Genomic DNA, 26,451 nt, shown 5'->3' on the forward strand with positions numbered 1-26,451 from the left:
AAAGTAATCTTCAAGCCTAAGAAAAACCAATGTTTTCTCTGAAAAACAAGAGAGAAATCCACCAAATATCAGGCTGTGGATTGGAGTGAATGCTTTCTTCCCCCCACCCCTTAAACCATGCATGACATGGTTACTGAATGGTTAATGCCACAACTGCAACAAGGCAGTATCAAGGACATTGCTGTCCTGCATCAAGGTGGAATATCTGGACACTAAATTGCAAATGCATCTTTCCTCAGTATACCTTTCCTGGCCAATGGATGGGAAGAGGTTCTGAACATCCTCCAATTCCATTAGCCTGGCCTCCAGGAAGTCCTAACCTCACAACACCTGATGATGACCTCTGGGGATGAACGAGAGTCCCAAAGAAGCAGTATTGTACAGCGCAAGAGTCGCGAACCCCTGTAGAATAATAAAAAGTTTTACATCTTACTAACAACATTTTTTACGGTTTTGGAGATGCCAAGATGCCAGAATTTAGTCACGCTGGGGTTCTTCTGTGTCCCAGTAAATCTACCGACATGAGGCTGACATATTTGAACACATTCAAATACCACCGGACTGAGCCAGGATCGAACCTGCCAAGTTGGGATCAGAAGGGCAGCGCCCCAACCGTCTTAAGCCACTCAGCGTGGCACCTGTGGAATATATCTTTCTGTTGTGACTGTGCATTATCTTTGCAAAAACGTCTGGCAGGACATGGCACAGAATTCAGCAGCGCTTGGAAATTATTTTTATACCCATGTTCTGGACTCTTAAACAATCAGGTATGGTACATGACAATATCAATCATTCAACCATAACCACCGTAATGTGAAAAGAGGGACCCACTTGGTGGCCATCCTGTACAAGTCAACATGAATAATTCTAATGACTAATGACATAAGAATTGAGACAGCTGGATTTATATTTTTCTAGAATTTACCTCAAGAGAGTTTAGAACAATTCCCTTGTCCAATCCCTTGATGACAAAGGCAGGTGCAGTGTGAACCTGTATGAGTCATACCTCATGTTCCCTGTGATTCAGCATGAGTCATCAATCTAAAGTTTTCCATGCACAAATTAGACCACTGATATGATATTTCTAAATATGTAACGAAGTAACTATCTAATAAAATATGAGTGTCATTATACAGAATTTTGCAATGGAAAGCTACTGGGTATTTGGAATTATTCCCAAATCACCCCAGTTCCGGAACAAGTATCTGCTTGTCTGAGATGAATTAAGATACCTGACAGTATGTTTTGATAATGGGAGCAAAGAGGGTCGCAAATAAAATAGGTTTGTATCTAGAATCAAACCAAAATATAACTAGCAAATATTCAAAAGATTTTTCTGTCATGGCACGTAAGTAATAGTTAGCCATTCCCTCACTCAGGTACATAAAGAACTCCTTTTTCACTTCTTAATGGCCTCTTCTTTTTTTTTTTTTTCAAGTTGCTTTACATCACACCGACACAGATAGGCCTGAAACCCTCTTCAGGGCTGCTTACAGTGGGGTTCGAACCCACTTATCTCCTGAATGCAAGCTCACAGCTGCGCACTCATAACTGCACAGCCAACTTGCTCGGTCCATCGAAGCTGGTCTGAGGCATGCAGAAACTACATGGCATGTATCGTTCAAAGCAATTTCCACTTTCTTGGAATGGGCAGAGTTGACCGACACTATAAGCATAGAGAAATAAAGTGTCACGGCTGTAGTTTGTACAGATGCTGGATGTCCTCCCCAGCTTGACCATGTTGGCAAGTGTAAAGCTCCATAATAACAGAATGACAATGTGCTCTAAAGAGACCCATCAAACTGAATTCCAAGGTATTTGAAAATGGCGGTGAACTTAAGTTGCCTTCTTTCCCAACTGATGTTGAGTTTGTGATTTGCAACACAATTATGCAGATGGAAAAGTTCAACCTGTGTTTTCGTAGGATACGGCTTAAGGTAGGGTTGTCTATGTAATAAATCGACAATTCATTGAGGCAGTTCTGCAGCCTAGATTCTACTTCCCAAAATGGATTCAGTTACAACACAAAGATCGTCAGTAAATAGGTAATGCTTTGTATTCAGTTCAACAGGTTGATTATTAGTGTAAATATTCAAGAGAAATGGTGTAAGGACATTACACTGTGGGAGATGATGGCACAGAATCCAGCAGATAGCATGTTCTCCGCATTAGGGGCAGCCTCATGGAAACAGCAGCTGGGTATAAAATGCCCTTAGGTGTGGTGAATCCACTGTAACGATAGCCTACATGATGTGTCGAAGTGGATCACGACAAAGAGCTAGAAAGTACCCCAGGAGTGATGCGCATCTCTTGTGTTCCCAGGTAAGTGCAAGAAGTGGATGGAGGTCAATAAACCGCTACCCGACCCAGCAACTTCATAGATAATGTTGATGGAAGAAGAAACTATAATAATAATGGTTTGACCTTTTTAAGACACCCAAGTGCAAGAATTTTGTCCCACTAGAGTTCTTTTCTTCTTCTTCTTCTTCTTCTTCTTCTTATACTGCTTTTACCACACGAATGTGTCACACGTGTGGATTTAGCCTTCTTATACGGCCGGATGTCCTTCCTGACGCCAACCCTATGTGGAGGGATGTAATCGCTATTGCGTGTTTCTGTGGTGGTTGGTAGTGTGGTGTGTTGTCTGAATATGAAGAGGACTGTTGGGACAAATACGAACACCCAGTCCCTGACCCAGAAGAATTAATCAGACTCTTAAAATTAGCAACTCAGCTGAGACTCAAACCGGGGAGCCTCTGAACCGAAGGCCTCAATGCTAACCATTCAGCCAAGGAGTCGGACCACACGAGTTCTTCTACGTGCCAGTAAATCTATCAACACGAAGCCGATGTATTTGAGCACCTTCAAACACCACCGGAATGAGCCATGATCAAACCTGCCCAAGTAGGGGTCCGAAGGCCAAAACTTCAACAGTCTGAGCCAATCGGCTTGACAAGAAAACATAACACTGTATGTTTTTATTAATGAAAGGATTATGTTTTGCTAATCCACACATACTAAATATGAATAAGTCATAAAACAGTAAGCTGTATGTCTAACTTTGAGATCAAGTAGTTCAACTTCGTGCTCCAAAACCACTCTTCATACACAGGTGCGATTTTGCATGTCCACCTTGACTAATCTAGATATCTGGGGGATCAATTGAGAAAGGTTCCTCCTTCTACCACTACCTCATCAGATTATCAGCTGTCATCAGGGTGATCCGATTCTTCTCAGCAAGTCAGAAAAGTGTGGAGTACAGAGTCCGTATCATTCTTGCAGATTCCATAGCCAAGATATTCTCCTTTCCCTATTTCTCCTTCCTTCAGTTTTACGTTGTAAGATAACCTGACAGAGCCTATAGTTACCACTTTGAATGTTACGACCAATGTACTCAAGTTTCTTCCTTTTGATGTTGTGCATTACAGTAACTCTACCTCTTTGTTCAGGTGTTGGAGTATTCCAGTATCAACCCATGATTCTGAGCTAGCATCAGTAGTACCTCATCTTAAAGATTCAAAGTATTTTGGTGGAGATCTAAGTTAGGGTCCAAGTCTCAGCACCACAAAGTAAGACAGAGAATACGTAATACTGATGTAAACAGAGACGGAGATTAAGGAAGGCCGCAATGTAATGAGCAAGTTGCATTCACCTTCAGCTCGTACACCGCCTGCGCAACAGGGCCCGCAGCCGCACAACCTATCTGTACGCTGCCATGTCAGATAGCTGATAGCCATCAAAATATGAGCGCTTGAGCAGAAAGTTTCATTCGTCATTTCAGTAAACGTTGTCAAATGTCCTCTTCAGAAGAGGATACTACGATGCAAGTAGTGAGCATGGTTTAGAAAAGACTACTTCAATGAAAATCCAATTTCACCTCAGGAATGGCTTTGTACCTAACCCCCCAAAATGCCAATGAAGTGATGTTGGTAATTTACGTTCAAACAATCTTTATATTATAGCAGACTTACGATTATCTATGAATGGATTATCCGTGGAAGTTTCAAAACTAAAAAGTTTAAAAAGATAATGGCAAGTGCAGTAACATTGAGGTCAGTTTTCAAAACTTCACACAGGTAATTTTGACAAGGCAAAGTTTGCAACATAGTAATGAAATTACACATATATATATATTTTTTTTTTTTTTTTTTTTTTTTTACAATTGCCTTTACGTCGCACTGACACAGATAGGTTACTTACGGTGACAATGGAATAGGAGAGGACTAGGAGCAGGGAGAAAGTGACCGTGGCCTTAATTAACGTACAGCATTTGCCTGGTGTCAAAATGGTAAACCACAGGAAAAAAATCTTCAGAACTGCCGACAGTGGGACAACTGTGACCCAAACCCACAGCCACTCGCTCGGTGGGTGATTCTTCGATTGACTTCTTCTTCTTCTTCTTCTTCTTGAGTTTTACTTGAGTACGAGTTGGCTTGACTGGTATACGATGCATTTGTTCAGCAATTTCCTGGTGAAGTGCCACCTCCATCAGCACAGATTCATGTCATTGTAAATAAATTTTAACTACTGGCTCATAGCTCAATAAAAGACATGCGTGCACAGTTTTAACAGAGAAAAAGCGAAACTTGAACAGTCACCAAATAAATCACTCACAAAATTAGCACAATTAGGGGTTTCGGTTTCTTCTGCACACACAGAGCTACAAAGCTGTTGCACATCAAACAGTACTGGTTTACACGGGCCCATTGTTTAAAACCTGCTGATCCAGCTACAAGAGCAAGATACTGTGAGTGGCATCTTGCATCATTGAATTATCGTTTATTCGACCCACAGCTTGAGTTCTTTTCGGATGAGGTCTGGTTTCATCTTAATGGTTGTGTGAACAGATATAACTCTCGCTATTGGCGTGCAGAAAATCCTAATGGTGTTTGTGAGGGAAAACACTTCCAGCATCTTGTATAAGGTAAGATTTCATATAAGACTGCATACACGTTTAAATCAGGCTGTAAGTTGGGCTGAGCCTGCTGCTGTAGCGCAGAATACAAACATCATGCGCTCAGTCTGGGTTTACGAGAGAGACACTATATATAAAGGATCACCATTGATCTGCATTTACTGCTGTTGCCCAGGTGACAGATTCCCTATTAATTGTTTACCTAGAATTTTTGTAAGTGATTTCAAAGAAGTTAGACATTTATTGAACATCTCCCTTGGTAAATTATTCCCATTATTCCTATACACAAATGTTTGCCCCAAACTGTCCTCTTGAACTTCTATTTTATGTTCATATATGATCTTTCCTATTTTAGAAAGAAAAAAAAACCCTCCATTCTAGCTTATTCATCTAATGTCATTCCACACCATCCTTTTTCTGTCAACTTGGAACATACCGCATAGCCGAGTATCTCGTCTCCTTACTCCCAAGTCTTCCCAGCCCAAAGTTTGCAACAATTTTCTAACACTACTCTTTCAATGTAAAACAAGAGCTAAAGGTTTCCAACTATTCAATACTATATATTTGTTATTTATATACTACTTCCTATTATGAACTTGTTGCGGGTAGCATGCCTGCCTCTTACCCGGAGGACCTAGGTTCAATTCTCGGCCAGGTCGGGGATTTTTACCTGGATCTGAGGGCTGGTATGATGTCCAATCAGCCTACATGATAACAAATGAGGGGCTATCTGATGATGAGGTAGTAGCCCCGGTCTAGAGAGCCAAGAATAACAGCCATGAGGATTCATTGTGCTGACCACATAACACCTCGTAATCTGCAGGCCTTTGGGCTGGGCAGCAATCCCTTGGTAGATCATGACCACCATTTTCGGGGCTGTTGCACCATGGGGTTTGGTTTATATGAAATTCATATTATAGAAGAAGATAACTGGCCACGTCCACAGTCCAATATTGTGATGGAATACATCGGAAAGTTCTTGACTGTTAGGAAATTCAACACTCTTCTTGTGTTTGGAATGCAGCTAGTAAGTCTATCAGGAGGATCTCACTTGCTAGGATACATATGATCTGTGTTTCCTTACAAAGATCTAATATAAAATTGTTGCTCCTAGTCACGGAGGACCTCTTCTGAGGGATACCTACCTTCTACTGCCAACTGTTTGACATTCTGTGGAGAAGTAACAGATTGATGCATTGCCAAACCCTCTTATAAATAGGAGTAACACCCCATCGTATACTGCATCCTTGTAAGTGGCATTGCTTGAAAACAAATCAAAGTTACGAGAACTCAGTTACACTAAGGGAACACAATCAGCAGCACTGCAGACATCATCCCTGAGCCTGAACATATCAGCAGAAGTGCACAACATTCTACTGGAAAGGATCAGCTCATACAAAACACGTAGATGTTGCCATAAATGAAACTGTCTCCACTGTCAGACTCACACCTTGTGATACACGAAGGAAAGTGAAATGATTCCACGTCACTCAATAAAACCACCATCCTCCTCAGTAACGAAGCTCTCCAATGATCCCAAGAAACTAATAGGGTTTTTTTTTTTTTTTTTTTTTTTTTTTTTTTTTTTTTTTTTTTTTTTTTTTGCAGCAACACAGATAGGTCTTCACAACTAAGTATTTTTATTTTCCACCTTGTCGATACACTAAATTGCTTAAGGCAACTAACTAGTTAAAAGTGATACATGTTTCGTATATTATCAACATCTTCAGCCACATAACACTGTTTAGATGAAACATTCATATAATGACAAAGTATGAATGTTTTAGAGGAAGTTTCTTTCTTATATTAATTTTAAGGACAGATAGGTCTTACATAAAATCTGCTTCATGGTCCGTATCGCACTTTAACAAGTTCACAACTAAGTTCCCCCCCACTGTCGGCAGCCCTGAAGATGGTTTTCCGTTGTTTCCCATTTTCACATCAGGCAAATGCTGGGGCTGTACCTTAATTAAGGCCACGGTTGCTTCCTTCCCACTTCTAGCCCTTTCCTGTCCCATCGTCGCAATAAGACCTATCTGTGTCGCTGCGACGTAAAGAAACTTGCAAAAAAAAATTATTTCTACCTTGTTGATATATTAGTTGCTTATGGCAACTTATTGGTTAAAAGTGGTACATGTTTCGTATATTATTAACATCTTCAGCCACATAACACTGTTTAGATGAAAAATTCACATATTGACAAAGTATCAATGCTTTGAGAGAAAGTGTCCTTAAAATTAGCATAAGAAGATTAAATGACAACATTAAAAACAAAATACTCAAGAGAAAATATATAAATTCTTTCTACAATTGAAAGCAGTTTTCAAGGAAACACTTTTACAATAGTCCCTAGAAAATATGTTCTGATGAATATTATTTTCTTAAAAAGTTTGTGTAAAATAAAAAGTGAATTTTTCATCTAAATAGTGTTATGTAGCTGTTAATAATATACAAAACATGTACCACTTTTAACCAATAAGTTGCCATAAGCAACTAATGTATTGACAAGGTGGAAATAAAAAAATACTTAGTTGTGAACAGATAGGTCTTGCAATGACTATGGGATAGGAAAGGAATAGAAGTGGAAAGGAAGCGGCTGTGGCCTTACAAAGTATACAGCCCTAGCATTTGCCTGGTGTGAAAATGGGAAACCATCTTCGGGGCTGCCGACTGTGGGATACGAACCCACTATCTCCCAAATACTGGTCGCACTTAAGCGACTACAGTTATACAGCTCCTGGAAACTAATAGTCGCAGTAGATGGAGAGTTTCAATATACCACGCGTGGAAGAGCACACCATCTGGAGAACCCAACAGATCTGGAACCAGCATTTCAAGGTGCAAGACAAACCTTTCAACACGAAGCAGTCATATTCATGCCTTGATCCACTGCCTACATTTCCCTCAAAAAGTAACTGAGCGATTCCCGAGTATCTCTCCCTTCTCGTAATCTATAATCTTCATTTCCGTATGGACGAATTACACAATTAAAAGTAGGAAAGAATTTCCACCAATCAATACTTGTTTTTTTTAATTGCTTATATTAAGCTACAGGACCGGTTTTGACCCCATATACAAGGTCATCTTCAGCTGAACATGAATACATATTTATATGATGAAGCTTTGATTAAATTGCATCGACAAAGGAATGTCATATGATGATGTGCATTAGTCACATACAAATGGGGCATGTCTTATCGTGAATTGGCATATATGTCAGTATGTACAATATTGCAACTGTATGTCTAAAATATTATGTTGAGGTCCTAAAATTAGTGTATAAAACATATCTTCACTTAAACTAACATATGTACAGGATAAAATACAATATATTTTTTAAAAAAATTCGTGCAGATGAACATTCGTATCTTGCTTGTTGGTCAATTCATCAACTCTCGTATTTAAGTCCCATTTACATTTGTACACTCAGCTGCTGTTCTTGGAGTTTAAAAGATATGGTTGTAAAATTGCATGAGTAAAAGATTTAGTCTTCATGTGGGATAAAACACTTTCCAATTTTTAAAAAAGTTGCCAGATGTATGGATAAAATTCGGCTAAAATATGTTCAGCTCTGCTATGTATGTTGCCTTATGTTAGAATCAAATCTTGTTGTCCTGTGGCGTTCGTAAAATTGGGTTCAGAGTAATGGCTCCTTTCCTATTTGTAGCTGTGCAATGGTGTTATGTTTATTATTGTTGGTGTAGCCTAGTTGCGTTTGACGTGCGAGCTTGTAGTGTACTACAAGTACTGATTGGTAGAAATTCTTTCCTATTTTTAATTGTATCTCTCCCTTCTTTGGGTCAAATTTCACAAAACTGTTCTCTTCTTACTTGATAGAGTACATCACTGGAGATCCAATCTACACATCCTGTCTTCAGCACTCTTTTGTAATACTACATTTCAAAAGCTTCTCTTTCCCTTTTTTCTGCACTAGTTATTGTCAATGTTTCAATTCCATACAATGCCACACTCCACACAAAACATTCAAAGGCATCTTTCTAATAGGTTTGTTTATGTTTGATGTAAGATAAATTATTTTCTTTAAGAAAAACCTTCCTTGCTTGTGCTAGTCCGCATTTTATGTCCTTGACTTACTTCTGCCATCGTTACTTATTCTACCACCTTGGTAACAATATTCATCAACCTCCTATAAATTTAATTTTCTAATAAAATATTTCCTGCCTCACCTAATTTCATTCGACTGCATTCCATTACTTTTGTTTGAGTTTTTTTATTTTCATCTTGTATTCCTTCTCCTTCCTTGAACTGAAAATCCTTTCCCAAATTCTTTTATTTTCTTTACCAACTGTTCTATATATAAACACTGAAAAGGAGTGGGCATAAACTCCAGCCTTGCCTCACTTCTGTCTAGCTTGTTACGGGTTCAAACCCAACAGAAGTAGTTGGATGTTTGAACATCCATTGAACACTCCATGCTAAATCTCAAGTGACAACTGATGTTTATTCAAAATAAAAACTTAACCAAAGATCACCCAAGAAAGATCCAAATTACTATGCCAGCTTTACGGTATCTATGGAAGGCCAAGCCCCCTACACGTAGTGCCCCCTAACTTTTTCAATCAATACTGATCTGCATTTAGGGCAGTCGCCCAGGTGGCAGATTCCCTATCTGTTGTTTTCCTAGCCTTTTCCTAAATGATTTCAAAGAAATTTATTGAACATCTCCCTTGGTAAGTTATTCCAATCCCTAACTCCCCTTCCTATAAATGAATATTTGCCCCAGTTTGTCCTCTTGAATTCCAACTTTATCTTCATATTGTGATCTTTCCTCCTTTTATACACGCCACTCAAACTTATTCGTCTACTAATGTCATTCCACGCCATCTCTCCGCTGACAGCTCGGAACATACCACTTAGTCGAGCAACTCTCCTTCTTTCTCTCAATTCTACCTAAACTAAAACAGTCATATAGTTAATTTACGGGTAAAGTAACAGAGTATAATGTATACATATTTCTCACTAGCTGATGTACCCGTGCTTCGCTATGGAATTCTACATTTGCTAAAGAAGAAATTTATCTAAATCCCCAGCTATTTACCGCCAATATTCAGGCAGGCTGTTACACTTGGTACGCAGCAGTAATCCCATCTATCAGAGATGAGTGGCCTTCACATTTAGTTTTCTTTTGACTCTGTGATATTAGGGCGTCTTATAAAATAATTTATAGCGTAGACTGTAGTTCCTTATTCTCCCACTTTACATACCGATTTTCATTAAATTCTGTTTACCTATTTTCTCGTGACTCAGCGCTGATATGGACTTGGTAACAAAAATCCAAATTCATAAACATATCTGTGATCATAGCCGGTACGGTAACAATGTATAAGACATAAATGATCGGAAAATTAGAACTATATACAACTTTAGTTATGTAGTATTTATCGATACGACCACTAATAATATAAATATTTGAGAATTAAATTTTAGGCCTTCCCCTAAACTACCATTTCACTCAACGTGAATAAAATTATTTATGGCCTACATTGTAACCACTTATTCCCTGACTTTGCATACCAATTTTCATTAAATTCTCTTCGGCTGTTTTCTCGTGAAGCGTGTACATACATACAGACAGACAGACAGAAATTACAGAAAATTAAAAAGTGCATTTACTTGTTACTGAGGACAACTCATACAGAAATACCATCCTTTTTAAATTCTGAGCAATGTACAGACAACACTCTTATTTTATATATATAGATTAACACAACTTTTCACATTCTGGTGCATTCTTCCAGATATTCACATGCATTTTCTCACCGCATGTGCTTCTTAACATAACATTTAACTATATTTACATTTTTACATGTAATGTTGGCGGGCAGGTCTTTCCAAAGCCGTGCTGAACGAGCAAAGAAACCTAGTTTGTAGGACTCAGTTTGCGCAAAGACACACCCCTCTGTCTCTGGGGATGGAGATGTAGGATAAGGAGAGTCGAGATAATGGTGAAAGGTGAATGGCTCCCGTGAGGGACCTGTGAAAGATGGTGACGTCGCGTTGTTTACATAAGGACACGATTGACAGCAGCTGTTCTTGTTTATTAGTCATTCAGTGCGACGTTTGATTCCTAGTTTGTGAAGGTTACCTGCAGTGGCAGGGTGCCACAAGGTCTCACCAGTGTCAGGTAAACCATCCATATAGCATTCGACTTGCAGCCACGGAGGCTTCTGTAAATAAAACTGAGCACCCTAGCAGCTTTGCATCTCACTTCCTCTGTTTGTGTGTTCCATTTTAGTTGGTGCAAAATGGTTATTCCTAGCACGTGCATGGTTTTGACTTACTCAATATGTACATTATTCATATTATATCTACATTCTATTGGGTTTTGAGACGTACCTAACCTAATGTCTTCACATTTGCCAGCATTAATGTTGAGACTATTGAGGTAAGACCACACTGCTATAGTGTCCAAGTCTAACAAACTTCAATCATCTGCACATTGTATATCCCTGTACATTACCGTATCAGTGTACTGGGCCATGGTTGAGATCACATATATAGCTCAATCAAAATTCAAAATGCCTACACACAATAGCTGAGGCCATACAATTATTGTTATTATTATTATTTCTATAACTACAGATTCCATGTACACTGACTGACAGAGCAAATGCAACACCAAGAAGGAGTGGTTCGAAAGGGATGAAAGTTGGGGAAAAAACAGAGACGGCACGGACGAATAATTGATGTTTATTTCAAACCGATATGCAGGTTACACAATGCGCACGGCATCGACTCAGTAGGATGTAGGACCACCGCGAGCGGCGATGCACGCAGAAACACGTCGAGGTACAGAGTCAATAAGAGTGCGGATGGTGTCCTGAGGAATGGTTCTCCATTCTCTGTCAACCATTTACCACAGTTGGTCGTCCGTACGAGGCTGGGGCAGAGTTTGCAAACGGTGTCCAATGAGATCCCACACGTGTTCGATTGGTGAGAGATCCGGAGAGTACGCTGGCCACGGAAGCATCTGTACACCTCGTAGAGCCTGTTGGGAGATGCGAGCAGTGTGTGGGCGGGCATTATCCTGCTGAAACAGAGCATTGGGCAGCCCCTGAAGGTACGGGAGTGCCGCCGGCCGCAGCACATGGTGTACGTAGCGGTGGGCATTTAACGTGCCTTGAATACGCACTAGAGGTGACGTGGAATCACACGCAATAGCGCCCCAAACCATGATGCCGCGTTGTCTAGCGGTAGGGCGCTCCACAGTTACTGCCGGATTTGACCTTTCTCCACGCCGACGCCACACTCGTCTGCGGTGACTATCACTGACAGAACAGAAGCGTGACTCATCGGAGAACACGACGTTCCGCCATTCCCTCATCCAAGTCGCTCTAGCCCGGCACCATGCCAGGCGTGCACGTCTATGCTGTGGAGTCAATGGTAGTCTTCTGAGCGGACGCCGGGAGTGCAGGCCTCCTTCAACCAATCGACGGGAAATTGTTCTGGTCGATATTGGAACAGCCAGGGGGTCTTGCACATGCTGCAGAATGGCGGTTGACGTGGTGTGCGGGGCTGCCACCGCTTGACGGCTGATGCGCCGATCCTCGCGTGCTGACGTCACTCGGGCTGCGCCTGGACCCCTCGCACATGCCACATGTCCCTGCGCCAACCATCTTCGCCACAGGCGCTGCACCGTGGACACATCCCTATGGGTATCGGGTGCGATTTGACGAAGCGACCAACCTGCCCTTCTCAGCCCGATCACCATACCCCTCGTAAAGTCGTCTGTCTGCTGGAAATGCCTCCGTTGACGGCGGCCTGGCATTCTTAGCTATACACGTGTCCTGTGGCACACGACAACACGTTCTACAATGACTGTCGGCTGAGAAATCACGGTACGAAGTGAGCCATTCGCCAACGCCGTGTCCCATTTATCGTTCGCTACGTGCGCAGCACAGCGGCGCATTTCACATCATGAGCATACCTCAGTGACGTCAGTCTACCCTGCAATTGGCATAAAGTTCTGACCACTCCTTCTTGGTGTTGCATTTGCTCTCTCAGTCAGTGTACATGGTCTGGTCCTTCTTAATTTGATCCTCAAAGATCAGACATCAGAATTGCTTTCGAGTCTTTGGACATTTCTTCAGAAGCCGAACTGATTTTTCCCCCAACTCAGTTAAGAGGACAGTGTCTGTCTCCACAACCTTGCCAACTGAGGATCATGATATTTTTAACAAACTCCACTTGTGCCTCTTTTTAGCTTTTCTTAGTACCACATAGTGCCTGCTGGATTTGGTCTGTTGAATATACATGCCTCATTTCCTTTGGACTTGTACATCTCATGTTACTATAAGTGATTATAAATAATTTTCTCTGTGTGTGATAAGTCATCTTTTTTGTTAGTGATTTAATGCAACACTAATACACTGAAGGTTTTCAGCGATGCAAGAATGGGAAAAGGCTAGGATTGGGAAGGTAGCAGCCGTGGCCTTAAATTGACCAGCATTTGCTTGATGTGAAAATGAGAACCCATGGAAAACCAGCTTCAGGGCTGTTGACGGTGGGATTCAAACCCACTATCACTGAATTAAAGCTCGCAGCTAAGCAACCCTAACCGCACGGCCAACTTTTCAGTTACAAACCATCACTCATTTTTGTTCCGTATTGAAAACAGCGATCTTATTTAGTTTACAAAAGGTGTATATTTATTATCCCACCTATTCAATACAATTAGTACCATGTTATGTGGTTAATTAAACATAGGAAATCTAAATATTATGGGGAAAACTTATGTTGACAACTGCCCCAGCAAGTATATGCTGAATTTTCTTATGAAGACGATCCACTTCAATACCAGACATGTGCCATTTTTAGAATTTTATATGACACAAATTTTCTTTTTGGACAAGATTTTAAATTTGTTTTTTTAACATGTATTGTATATGTCATGTCCCAACATCATATTTTATAACTACTATTCTGTAATATTAACATCATAAGAAATCACAGTTCAATTTTTTACAAATTGTAAATGTCATAGTCCTCTAAACAATGTTTGTTTTAAGATTAAATTAATATGGCTGATGATGCCCAATAAAAGAAGGGCGAAACATGTCCCCATAATATTTAGATTTCCTATGTTTAATTAACCATATAACATGGTACAAATTGTATTGAATAGGTGGGGTAATAAATATACTCCTTTTGTAAACTAAATAACTTTTCAGTAGTGGTAAGTCTGAAGAGCTGCAACATTTATTGAAGACACCAAAGACAACCTGCTTTTTCAATGGTAAATTCTTGTAGTAATGATGCAATGGTACAATGAATAACACCGCACTTCAAAAGAGTTCAGTCTTTCCTATCTGCTGATCGAACAACTCAACACCATCTCTACGGTTTTACGGGCTTGATCTTAAGCTTAAGCTGGATGTGTCTTTCCATACCTTTGACAATCTCATTATCCCAGATTTAGTGACCACCATTCTCTGTCTGGAGCAACAGTGCACCCTAGATATATGAATCTATCAACTGTTTCACGCTTGCTCAAAAGACATAAAAATGTGCAGGTGCTAAAGGAAAGAATTGCTATTTTTGCTCATTTATGAGCACCTACGTTAGTGGATGTTGGCGTTTTTGTCATACTGTCAGTCTCTCTGTGAAAGAGCAAGGAGTATAGTTAGACGTGCCACGCTCCAAGTGTGACCTAGCTTAGGGGAAAATTGCAGGTATGAGGGAGGTCAGTGGTGACTAACATTTTCTCAGATCCAGGAATTCCTCAAAATTGTTGATACTTTCCTGATATAGCACATGTTTTGACCTTGAAACAGGTTAAAATCCTTTCTGAGAAATTCTACCTTTGGTACAAAAATCAGGCAAAAAAACATTACATACAATAGAAGACTAATAAGATTAGCAAGAGACAAATATTTAATTTTATATGATATGGTTGTATGTTGTGTAAATGGATTTTCTTAATTTTTTATTATTATTATTATTATTATTATTATTGTCACACTAATTTCTGTACTGATATGTAGGTTTAAATTAGTCTGTCCGTAGTATTATTTCTTTTTAGAATTTCTATATCTTACTTTTATGTTTACATATTTAAATTTTATTGTTTATAGTGGTTAGGTGTACGAGAGGGCCGTGAGCCCTAACTTCGCCACAAATGTAAGTCAGGAATAAATAAATAAATAAATAAATAAATAAATAGTGGGTTTTTTCTCTCTTTTTTTTTTTTTTTTTCATCATTAACTTTATTAACCTACAGCACTTTTACTGGGAACATATAAGATAGTTTGTAATAATAATATTTGTTTTTACGTCCCACTAACTACTCTTTTACGGTTTTCATAGACGCCGAGGTGCCGGAATTTAGTCCCGCAAGAGTTCTTTTACGTGCCAGTAAATCTACCGACACGAGGCTGACGTATTTGAGCACCTTCAAATACCACCGGACTGAGCCAGAATCGAACCTGCCAAGTTGGGATCAGAAGGCCAGCGCCTTAACCGTCTGAGCCACTCAGCCCGGTAAATATAGTTTGTAATGAGATGCCATTGATCAGTTACATGTGAAAACAGAGTGACCAGAGTTTCTCCTTTTAAATGACATGCCCTTCAGTGCAGACTTCTGCCTGCATCCAGAAGGAATTTCCAGTAATTCCAAAAGGTCTTGCACTAAACAAAATATTTGGCCTAATTTCAACTGCTGTAGTTTGGTGATTTGCTTTCAAAGTGATCTTGAATTTAGAAACTCTGCCGTAAGATGGCACGTAGACTTGTCTAAAATTAATCATCATTTTTCAGGTCCAGTTTCCCGGATGTGGTGTACAAGCGCTCACCACTTCTCCTGTTAAAGTGTAGTTTCTGTTCCTGTGTCCTCCCACTTTACATACTTCTTGCTGACCTCCAATTTCACTGTGCCTATCATCTATTCCTTGGTCTCCCAACTGGCTTCTCCCCTTTCACTTCTCTGTCAAAGTAATTCCTTGCTGTTCTTGTTCCGTCCATCCACATAAGTCCAAACCATTGTAGACTGTCTTCCTAAAAACTCTAACAAGTTTGCTTCATTTCTAATCTTGTCCTTCCTGGTCTTTTGGTTCATTGTTCTGATGAATTTCATTTCTGTTGACTGGATTTTAGTATTTGCCTTGTTATGCAGGGTACGTTTCATGTCCGTACGTGAGAATTGTAATGAAGTGTAAAACAGGGGTCAATTTTGCTTTCTTGGGGCATTTTATCATCCCAGAGTAGATTTCTCACTTGAAAATAAAACTGAGAAGCTTTCTGAGTCCTATTAAGTAATTCTTGGTTTATTTTGTTATCTTCTGAAATGATATTTCCAAGGTATTTGAAGTTAGAAACAGACTGTAACAGAGTTCCTTCCAGGAAAATGTTTGAATCTGTGCCTGTTGATAGTCATTTCAATATGAAATGGCATATGGCTTTTAGTGCCGGGCATGTCCGAGGACATGTTTGACTTGCCAGGTGCAGGTCTTTTGATTTGACGTCCGAAGGGGACTTGCGCGTCGTGATGAGGATGAAATGACGATGAAGACGACACATACACCTAACCCCCCCTGTCAGCGGAATTAACCAATGATGGTTAAAGTTCACGACCCTGCCGGGATCCGTGACCAAAGGCCAGCACGCTGACCAATTCACCATGGAGCCGGATGTCTTTTAAACAGTTTTTGTTTTACTGATATTTAGTCCATATTCTTTAGACTTGCCATTCCAGAGATTTAGTTTCTCCTGTACTTCTGCTTCATTTTCTCCCCATGCTGAATACCATTCACAGCCAGCAGAATATTTCTTAGCTTTGTTATGACATGATGCAAATGTTGAAAAAGTTTTCTCTTTAATTTCTGCACAGTGGACACATTTTAAGAGTAGATCTTAATCAGAGTTCTATAAGTATATTCAGAGTCAACAAGGTCAAAGAAGATAAATTTGTCAAAGCACATAACGACTATGCCAATTCAACTAATAGTTCACCACCTATAAATCCTTGATTACTTTTTGTCAAAATTAATTCTTATTTTGACAACGTAGACTTTCCCTAGGCATGGTCTCAAATTCAACGTGCATAATTTGAATTATGTTTTATATGAAATGAAATCAACATAGGACGGTTTTTGGCTTTTATGCCATAATGTCCTTCATTTTCACTTATGAAATCCGGTCACCCAGCATGAATTCAGTAACAATATTGAGGATCAGACGGAGCTCATCATTTATAAAACATTTCTCTTTTATTCACAAAAATATGTAGCAAACTTCAAAATGCATAGTGTAACAAAGCTAACAATGCATTCTGGCCATGTTCCACATCAATGAACTGAATACCCCAGTCTAGCTTACTTTTTCCTTTCAATTAATTTCTTCTTCCATGACTTTGATCTCACAGCATCTGAAAAGCACTCAAAATTAAATAAATTTTTTGGGGTGAGGGGTGGGAGGGGAGAAAGAGGATTTTTCAGGGAATTTGGGCTTTCCGAAAACGAAAACTACAGGAGCAAATAAAAATGTTATACTTCGTTATAAAATATGTTTAATCCCATAATAAAAGAGTTTTCAAATACTTTTTGAGCTGTACAATACCTTTTACAATCCAACAGGTGAAGTGGAAAAGTCAATTACTTCATAGCTGTATAGTGGGCGCTGTAACATGTGCATACACCGGAAGACAAGAAGTTCTGTCATTTTTTTAAACATGGTAAGCAAATTAATTACTTAAAATGAGTACAGGTTTGATACATTTTTGAAAAATCTTTCACCGGCTCAAAATCATGAAAATATTTCTACGTGAATACAAAAAAATTGATTATTTAAATTAAGAAAAGGAAATCTGAGTGTCATTCTTATTTAACAGTTAGTCCCGTTTTATATGTTAGGCTTCTATGTGAATTTCATTAATTTACAACTCACATTTTTGAAGTTATGTATTAAAAAACACTCCATTTGTTTATATCGTTTTTACAATAATCTGATTTTTGTGTTAAGCCAAAGAATCTTTCAATGAATAGGTCTACTATTTTTTTAAACTGTATGTATGTATGTTTAGTCTTATTTTGACAATGTAGAATTTCCCTAGGCATGGTCTCAAATCCAACGTGCATAATTTGAATTATGTTTTATATGAAATGAAATCAACATAGGACGGTTTTTGGCTTTTATGCCATAACGTCCTTCATTTTCACTTATGACATCCAGTCACCTAGCATGAATTCAGTAACAATATTGAGGATCAGACATTGAAGGCTGGTTGGATCCTCAACAGCTCCGCCATCAGCTGTCATAGATGGCCTAGGCATCACTGAAGAGGCGTTCTAGGGATATGAGGAATGAGCAATAGTTTCACACCATTCACAGCAGGGACTGGCTGCATAAGGAATGGCATTACTAGCATCGCTCATACCTCAGTGACTTCCATATTGTCAAAGCCAAGTAGACGACAGAGACAGATCAATGAAAGTAAGAAAACTGCTCTAGCCTATACCAGAAGACAAAGCGCACTGTAAACACTAGGTCTTGCCAGCAAAGGCACTTTATTATTATTATTATTATTATTATTATTATTATTATTATTATTATTATTATTATTATTAGAGGGGCTGCCTGGCCGAGGCGGTAAAGGCGTGCTCGGTCCGCCCGGAAGGACGTGGGTTCGAATCCCCGTCAGGAAGTCTTGAAATTTAAGAAACGAGATTTCCACTTTCGGAGGTGCACATGGCCCTGAGGTTCACTCAGCCTACACCAAAAATGAGTACCAGGTTAATTCCTGGGGGCAAAGGCGGCCGGGCGTAAAGCTAACCACTCTACCCCATCAAGTGCCGAGGTTACGGATAGTGGAAGCCTTTACCTTCCACCCCTCCAAGGGCCTTCATGGCCTGTACGGAGATGACTTTGCTTTGACTTTGACTTTTATTATTATTATTATTATTATTATTATTATTATTATTCAGGATGAAGTCTAGGAGGACATTGAAAAATTGGAGACTGGAGACTGCATTATGTTGTATAAAAAGCAGTGTAGTGAGCATCTAGGAGTGGTGGTGATTATTGTCTTTAGAGGAAGTATAACTAGGCAACAATTCTCTATGCAACACTTAAACAAAAGTGGAAGGGATCCAACACTTCAAACAATGATCGCATCAGTCAAAGAAAGACAAGGGTCACGAAGGGTGTGAAAATGAAAAACACCCTAGGCCTCGCAACCTAATATCGTCGGGACCGGAAAAGAACAAGAGTTGACCAAGGGATGTTGGATAGGATAGATGAAAGTGAGGAACCTGGCACAAGTAAGTGTAAGCAATGCTAGTACTCAGCTATGGGTCCCGTGGACACCAACCCACACTCCTAAGTTCAGAGCCCCTGGGATCCCTTTTAGTTGCCTCTTACGACAGGCAAGTGATACCATGGGTGTTATCCTACTGCACCCACGGGGGGGGGGAGCATCTAGGATGGCACATGTGAATGTGAACACATAATCACAGTATAACAAGGAGAATGGTCAACAACGTCATTTGCTCGATGTGTGGGCCATAATCGAAGTGATTTGGTTCGAACATTGAAGCGGTCATGTTTATTTTTTAATAGGTCATTGTGGTTGCTAAAACAAATCATTCCATCATTTTGAATTTTCCTTTGAGTGACTGCATTTTTAAAGTGGTTGCCCAAGTCAGACAATTATCATAAGCCAAAAACCCTGACTCAGAAGCACTAAAAATAAGATGAGCAGCAGGACCTCAATTGCGAGGAAAACTCAACAGCCCATATTTCTCAACAAAATTTAATTAAAAATAATTTACTTTTCAGTAAAAATGTTACCTAACATACTTCCCTAGAGAAATATTTTAAGATGGCACAATTCTTAAAGATTATTTTTTTTTTTTAATTTTTCAAACGCTTGATGTCCTCATAGTAATGATTTAATGGTTTGGATTTTCAAAAACCCATACATGCTGTTTAAATTTGTCAAGATCTATTTCACTTGGTTGGGGGGGGGGGGGGGGGGAGGAGGTAGGCAAATTCAAAACCCTTAACCTAACCTGGGTGTACAGCTTGTACCTACATGTATCTTCACTAGAGACTGTTGTGCCTTTCAGTGTCCAGTCTGCAAGCCTCTGTAAATTAACTACATGCCTCCACAACCCTGTATTTGCACCTAGCTCTGTGGCCTTAAATTATTTTTGGTCTTTTTTCTACTTGCTCTACATCACACCGTCACCGACACGTCTTATGACAACGATGGGATAGGAAAGGCCTAGGAATGGATAAGAAGCGACTGTGGACTTAAAGTACAGGCCCAGCATTTGCCTGGTGTGCAAGTGGGAAATCACGGACAACCATCTTCACGACTGCCAACAGTGAGGTTTCAAAACCCACTATCTGCCAGATGCAAGCTCTCAATAATTTTACTGGCTTTTAAGTCGTACTAACTACTTATAGAGTTTTTTTGAGCCGCCGATGCACCAGAATTTAGTCCCACACAAGTTCTTTTACGTGCCAGTAAATCTATCGACATGAGGCTTAAGTTTTTAAGCACCTTCAAATACCACCAGACTGAGCCATTCAGCCTGGCTCTAATGCCTCATTTAGTTTCACAACCCTCATCTTTAGTTCATTAAAAACAGAGCCTAACCATCATTGCTTGGTCTCCTCTTAACTTCCATAAACAAGTCCATATTTCTCCAAATTAACCTGTCCTATATTTGTCTCATATGACTCCACCACTCAAGCCAGTTAATGCATCTTTGATGATGATGATAATAATAATAATAATAATAATAATAATAATAATAATAATCGTATGGCCTCAGCTACCGGGTGCAGACATTTCAATTTGACGCCATCTGGCTGTCTGCTCGTCAATTTTGACGTTCCGTTTTACTCTAGGTCCCCACTAGATGGCAGACCGAGTAAACCGAAACTCTCTTGGGTGTCTAAGGCTGAGATTTAATTAATTTTGTCGGGTAAACACCAAATGTGTCACCAGAGATCGTACGACATCGAGTGTCGAATGGACTTTTTTCCGCCCTTCAAAAATCCGACTACCTCTGCCGGGTTTGAACCCGCTATCTTGGGATTCGGAGGCCGACACTCTACCTCTGATCCACAGAGGCAGCTATCTTTGATGATGATTGTTGTTTAAAGGGGCCTAACAGCTAGGTCATCGGCCCCTAATCGTAAGAAACGAGACAAAATGTAATGACAATTTAAAAGTTTAAAATCATCCACTGACCAGAATAAAAAACGTGATGAAGAATGAATGGATGGATATGAATTTAAAACAATCAGTGGATCCAACGTAGAAACTACAGTATCATAAACAATAGTATTACTGACCAAGGGACTGCTTCTAAAGCACAATCCTGAATCAAGGATGCTTGTTGTCTAAGAGGTCCAAATTCTAGGTCAAAGGACCCTCATAATGGTACTTACTGCTAGTAAAGTAGAACCATGCTAGTTGTCATGTTGCGTTACTAATCAAAAGTAGCATAGACTCACAGTGTTCCACACATTATGGTAATGCTCAAAAGTATTGTACTTCGCACAGGTAACTTAGACCAATGGTGTTTCTCACATGATGGCGCCACTCATAGGCAACGCAAACCCATGGCGTTCCTCACCTAGGTGTACTAATCACTGGCGCCGGTATTACCATGGTGTTCCTCATACAGCGGGTTCTAAGCACAGGCAACGCCCAGTCCCGTGGTGTTTCTCATAAGGGTACTAATCATGAGTACTAGAAAACCCATATAGACTCACCTTCCGTTCCTACTAATCACAAACCTATTGTGTACCTAACATAGTGGTACTACTCGCAAGTAAAGGCGACCCCTGGTGCTCCCCACATGATGGTACTAGTAGTTTCATGGTTCTAATACAATCATCCCTTGGACGCATCACAAGTAGTTTGATGGTTCTAATACAATCATCCCTTGGACGCCGCCTTTAGTCGCCTCTAACGACAGGCAGGGTATACCGTGGGTGTATTCTTTGTCTGCATTCCCCACCCACAGGGGGTCCATGTGCCTTTATCTGCTCATTTCCCCCTCTGCAATTGTTCCCACTTGCATGTACCAGAAATCCTACTCACTACTTTCATGTCTGTTACTTCTTATTAATGAATAAAATATCCTGAGCCCACTCAACTTTTATACCAAATTAAAATTAATATGAACAATATAGATCATGATTAAGTTTATATCGTATGATACGATCCACCCAACTTACATTCCAGTACAGCAAAGTTAGTCTGAAAACAGATCTGTCTGAGAACTCGCTTCTTACAGAATACCACTGCATTAGCCCATCTGGTTGCTGTAACTGTCAAGGCGTCAAGTCTACACGGTCTGACACCATGGATACCCGGTTCGAATCTTGCCGATCGGAAAAATTTTCACCATCAGAATGTTGGCCAGCATGGTAGGAGAGGTGTTGGTATAAAATTTCTAATCACTAGAATGTGTGCCACAAGCCTGGATAAAATTCCAAACCTCTCCGCCGTACTCATGTGGTGCGATAGCATACGATGCTGATGACTGATTCATCCATCGGATGGGGATGTAAAGCTTTGAGCAGACCCCGTGGTGTTATTCGACAGGAGTAGACTACGTGTCAATACTGGGTTTCACCCTTTCCCAATCTCAGTATCATCATGCCACATCCAGGCGTGCAAGTCGCCCATGGGAGTCAAATAAGAAAGACCTGCTCCAGGCGAGCCAAACATGTTCTCGGGTCCTGGCACTAACAGCCATACAATAAATGAAATAATCACTGCATTAGCCTAGATATTCAATTTCGCTTCCTATACTTCCATCCTGGAAGAATACACATCCTTAAAACTTGAAATGATCTACCAGATCTAATTTTGTATTCCCAGCCTGGCACTCAATCTTCTCACTGCACTTTGGACTTGGAAATGCTAATGTTCATATCATATTCGCTGCACCTCTTTTCAAGCTCTCAACACAGTGTCATTAAGACCAAGTCACAAGCATTGGCCAAATTGTCCATTATGTTTCCACCCAACCGATTGCCTCCCTGCCATTTTATTATACGAAGGCTGATCAACAAAGACAGACCAGTATTGCCAACTTATATTTTCAAGATCCGCTAAATACTACTAAAAAACTGCTAAAATTCCGCCAAGAAATCTGATCTCAAATAATGAGCAATAAAAATGAGCCATAAAATGAACAATAATAATGTCCGTCTGTTAGGTCATCAGCCCAGAGGCTGGTTGGATCCTCAAATAGCACCACCAAAGGTTATGCGGTTATAAGGAAACCGCAAAAACCAATGGCAGCATCAAAATGAGGCGTACTAGGCAAGACGAGGAGTGAGGTAGTTTGCCATTGCTTTCCTCACTGGGTCAGAAAGTGCTATTGCAGCACGACTGACCTTATGAGCAACACCTTTCACAACACTCAGATGCACTAGTCGTGCTCTGAATGCCATTACTCAGCACCACCCATACCCCAGCAGCTTCCATATTGTCACAGCCATGGATGAGACTGGGACTTGGTGAAAGCTACACTTTACTCTGGCCTGTGCCAAGAGATGGATACAAAAGTACTGTATCCATCAAGAAATGGCAGCAAGCAAACAATAAATAATAATAATAATAATAATAATAATAATAATAATAATAATAATCATCATCATCATCATCATCATCATCCATCGTAATCATAATAATAAAAGTAAATGTCTGCACTCACCTGATCTGTCAGTTTCACTGGGATTAACCCCCTGCCTGCTAGCCAGCAAGCTAAAACTTGTAGGCGTTTTAGTGCCGGGTGCAAACTAGGTGAATCCCCTACCTCAAGGGCCACAACAGAACATGCCAGTTCATTAAACGGTCTTCCTTCATAGCATAAATATAAATGCTACTCTCCGTTTCATTATCTGTCTTCATTCGTCAACTAAGTACCCTTTCCCCACGCATTACAGATTTATGATACCATGGTCTCATAACATCAAATCCAAATAACATGTTTTCCTCATGTGACTGCTAGCTCCTGACAAGAAATACGGAATAACTTGGAGAGCGTGGAGTGCAAATTTAAAAAAAAAAAAAAGGAAAATGGATAAAACACTAAATTCCACTATAATAATTCTAGAATCCTGCCAAAAAAATCCACCGTCCGCTAAATGATATATTTCTCCGCCGACAGTCTTCTAATTCCGCCAAATTTAGCGGAAAATCCGCTAAGTTGGCAACACTGACAGACTGATTTTTTTTTATTTTTTTTTCACAAATGTTTATTACTCCATTTCAATGCTTAAATGATCTTTTACGAAGTAGCTCCCTCCTACTTCAATGCACTTATTATATCATCTCTGCCAGTCCTTGAACACATGCTGCAGATCATTCTTTGTCAGGTCCTTGACAATCGCCTCACTTTTCTTGAGCACTACTTCAGAGTTCTCAAATAAAATGCCCCTAAGCTTTGCCTTTAGTGATAGGAATTTTAAAAAAATCACAGGGAGCAAGATCAGGGCTATAAGGTGGATACGGTACACAGGCAATGTTGAATCGAGCCAGAAACTGCACGACTCGATTTGCGACGTGAAGCCGTGCATTGTCATGATGAAGTCGCCACCCAGTCTGAGAAAGCTCTCGTCGTTTCTTTGCAATGTGGTTCCTCAATGCAGCCAATACTGACGTGTAGTAACAGTAGTGTAAGAGGGAACTGCATGCTGGTAAATCATTCCATTACCGTCAAAAAATGTGATCATCACTTTACCTGCAAATGGAACGCCTTTTTTGGCAATTTCCACACTGTGCTGGCTTGTTTTCCTTCAGGATCATAATGATGCTTCAGCTTTTAGTAAGTTACAGTGGCTGTATGGTTTAAACAAAAACAGAATTAGATTGCGCTGTACTGCTCCTCTCGCGTCACCTCCATTGTCTGGTATGCGAAATGCACGTAGCGTCTACAAAACAGAGCATTACTACCAACCTACCAATACGAGAGTGCTGCCGCCTACGGACATTACACATAAAAATCCGCTCTTTTCAAATATTTATGTTATAGATGGGAAACTATCACGGAAGCTACAGGAAAAAATCAGTCTCAGTCTTTGTTGATCAGCCCTCTTACCTTTCAGTAAACGATCCACATATACTATGATCAACAGTGGTGAAAAATCACAGCCTTGTCTAATCCCTGCAGCTAAACTTTGAACCAAGAACTCATTGTAATATTAATTTTCACAATAATCTCGCTATCAACATAAATGCATTCGATTGCACGTACCCCTTATTCATAAAATATGTACCGAACTTCAAACTACACAGTCCGACAAAGATAGAAATGAAGTTAGTTTCTGTATTTTGGTCATGTTGTGTACCAGTGAATTAAAAGTGTGTCTAGCCTATTTGTTCCTTACACTTAATTTCTTAATTCTCCCTGGTAATAATGTGAAGTATACTCTCAAAATTAAATATATACATGAAAAATGTATACCAAAAATCAGATTTTATAAAAACAAAGGCAAGAGAAATGATTTTTTAAAGCGTCCATTTAACAATTACTTCATAAATTAAATCGTACCAGACGGCAGATACGACCTGCTCGCCTCTCTCGACACCTATAAAATAGTCTTAATGTTCAGAATTATTATAATTTTTCGAAATCAGCACGAAGGAAATAATGACACTGATAGATCACATTACATGAAGTCCAACACATCCACCCCTATATCACCACGTTCACATTACGATATGTTTCCTTCTATAGCCATATGCTCAATCTCACCACAAGCGAAACCTGTGAACAACTGGTGACCAGCATAAGCCCCTTTTCAAAATCGATGCTGGAGTGGGGGGCTTGGACAAGAAACCAAACTAATACCAATACTTGTATTTCACAAAAACAATTCACAAACATTATCAGGTCAATCTTTAATAATATCAGCACAAGACTATCTCAACATTAAAATATTTAAATGGTAAACAAGATTCCCTTCACTTTAATAAGAAAATAAAAATAACTATAGAACCTCATTATCTATCCCACTGAAAATAGTATCCCAATGGACAGTATTAAACACGCACAGATATAAAACCTGCATGATTAATAGTACAGGTCAACTCCTCAATATAGCTGTCACAACAAATATTACAATAAATATATACTTCCGAAATACGAACAATGAACACTTGACAGAAGCACAAAATATATTTTTATTTTAAATGACATAAAACTGTTGTATTTCAATTAATAAACATTGAAGAATGTAAGCCAAAGGCAATTATTAAGGATCAAGTCTACTTACGTGAGAGTATCGTGAACAATAACTTGATCGTCATTTCCAGCAGAAAATACTTTACTGTTGATACTATCAAAACCAAGGCAAAAAATATTGCTTGTGTGCTGTGCTCTCATAGCAGCAGGTTTACACACCCCATGTACTGCTTGTTCAACATTCCATATCAACACACGCCTGTCATCTCCACCTGTGGGAGGCACATTGCATGTAAGTCCATACAACTTTCAATCACTTACAGGAAATTCTACATCTGTCATTATAATGCCTTAAAGAAAAAC

At 39.7% G+C, this 26,451-nt stretch overlaps 1 protein-coding gene across 1 annotated transcript in view; it reads right to left on the reverse strand.

Moving 5' to 3' along the window:
- Nucleotides 1-26,451, reverse strand: part of LOC136884347 (DDB1- and CUL4-associated factor 5) — an 80,615-nt gene that overhangs the window by 53,697 nt on the left and 467 nt on the right. The window contains exon 2 of the mRNA XM_067156460.2: nucleotides 26,180-26,360. Coding sequence (XP_067012561.1) covers nucleotides 26,180-26,360 — 181 coding nt within the window. The remainder of the gene's footprint in view (nucleotides 1-26,179; nucleotides 26,361-26,451) is intronic.

Source organism: Anabrus simplex, chromosome 12 (genome assembly GCF_040414725.1).
Source record: "Anabrus simplex isolate iqAnaSimp1 chromosome 12, ASM4041472v1, whole genome shotgun sequence".
Taxonomy (NCBI): Eukaryota; Metazoa; Arthropoda; class Insecta; order Orthoptera; family Tettigoniidae; genus Anabrus; species Anabrus simplex.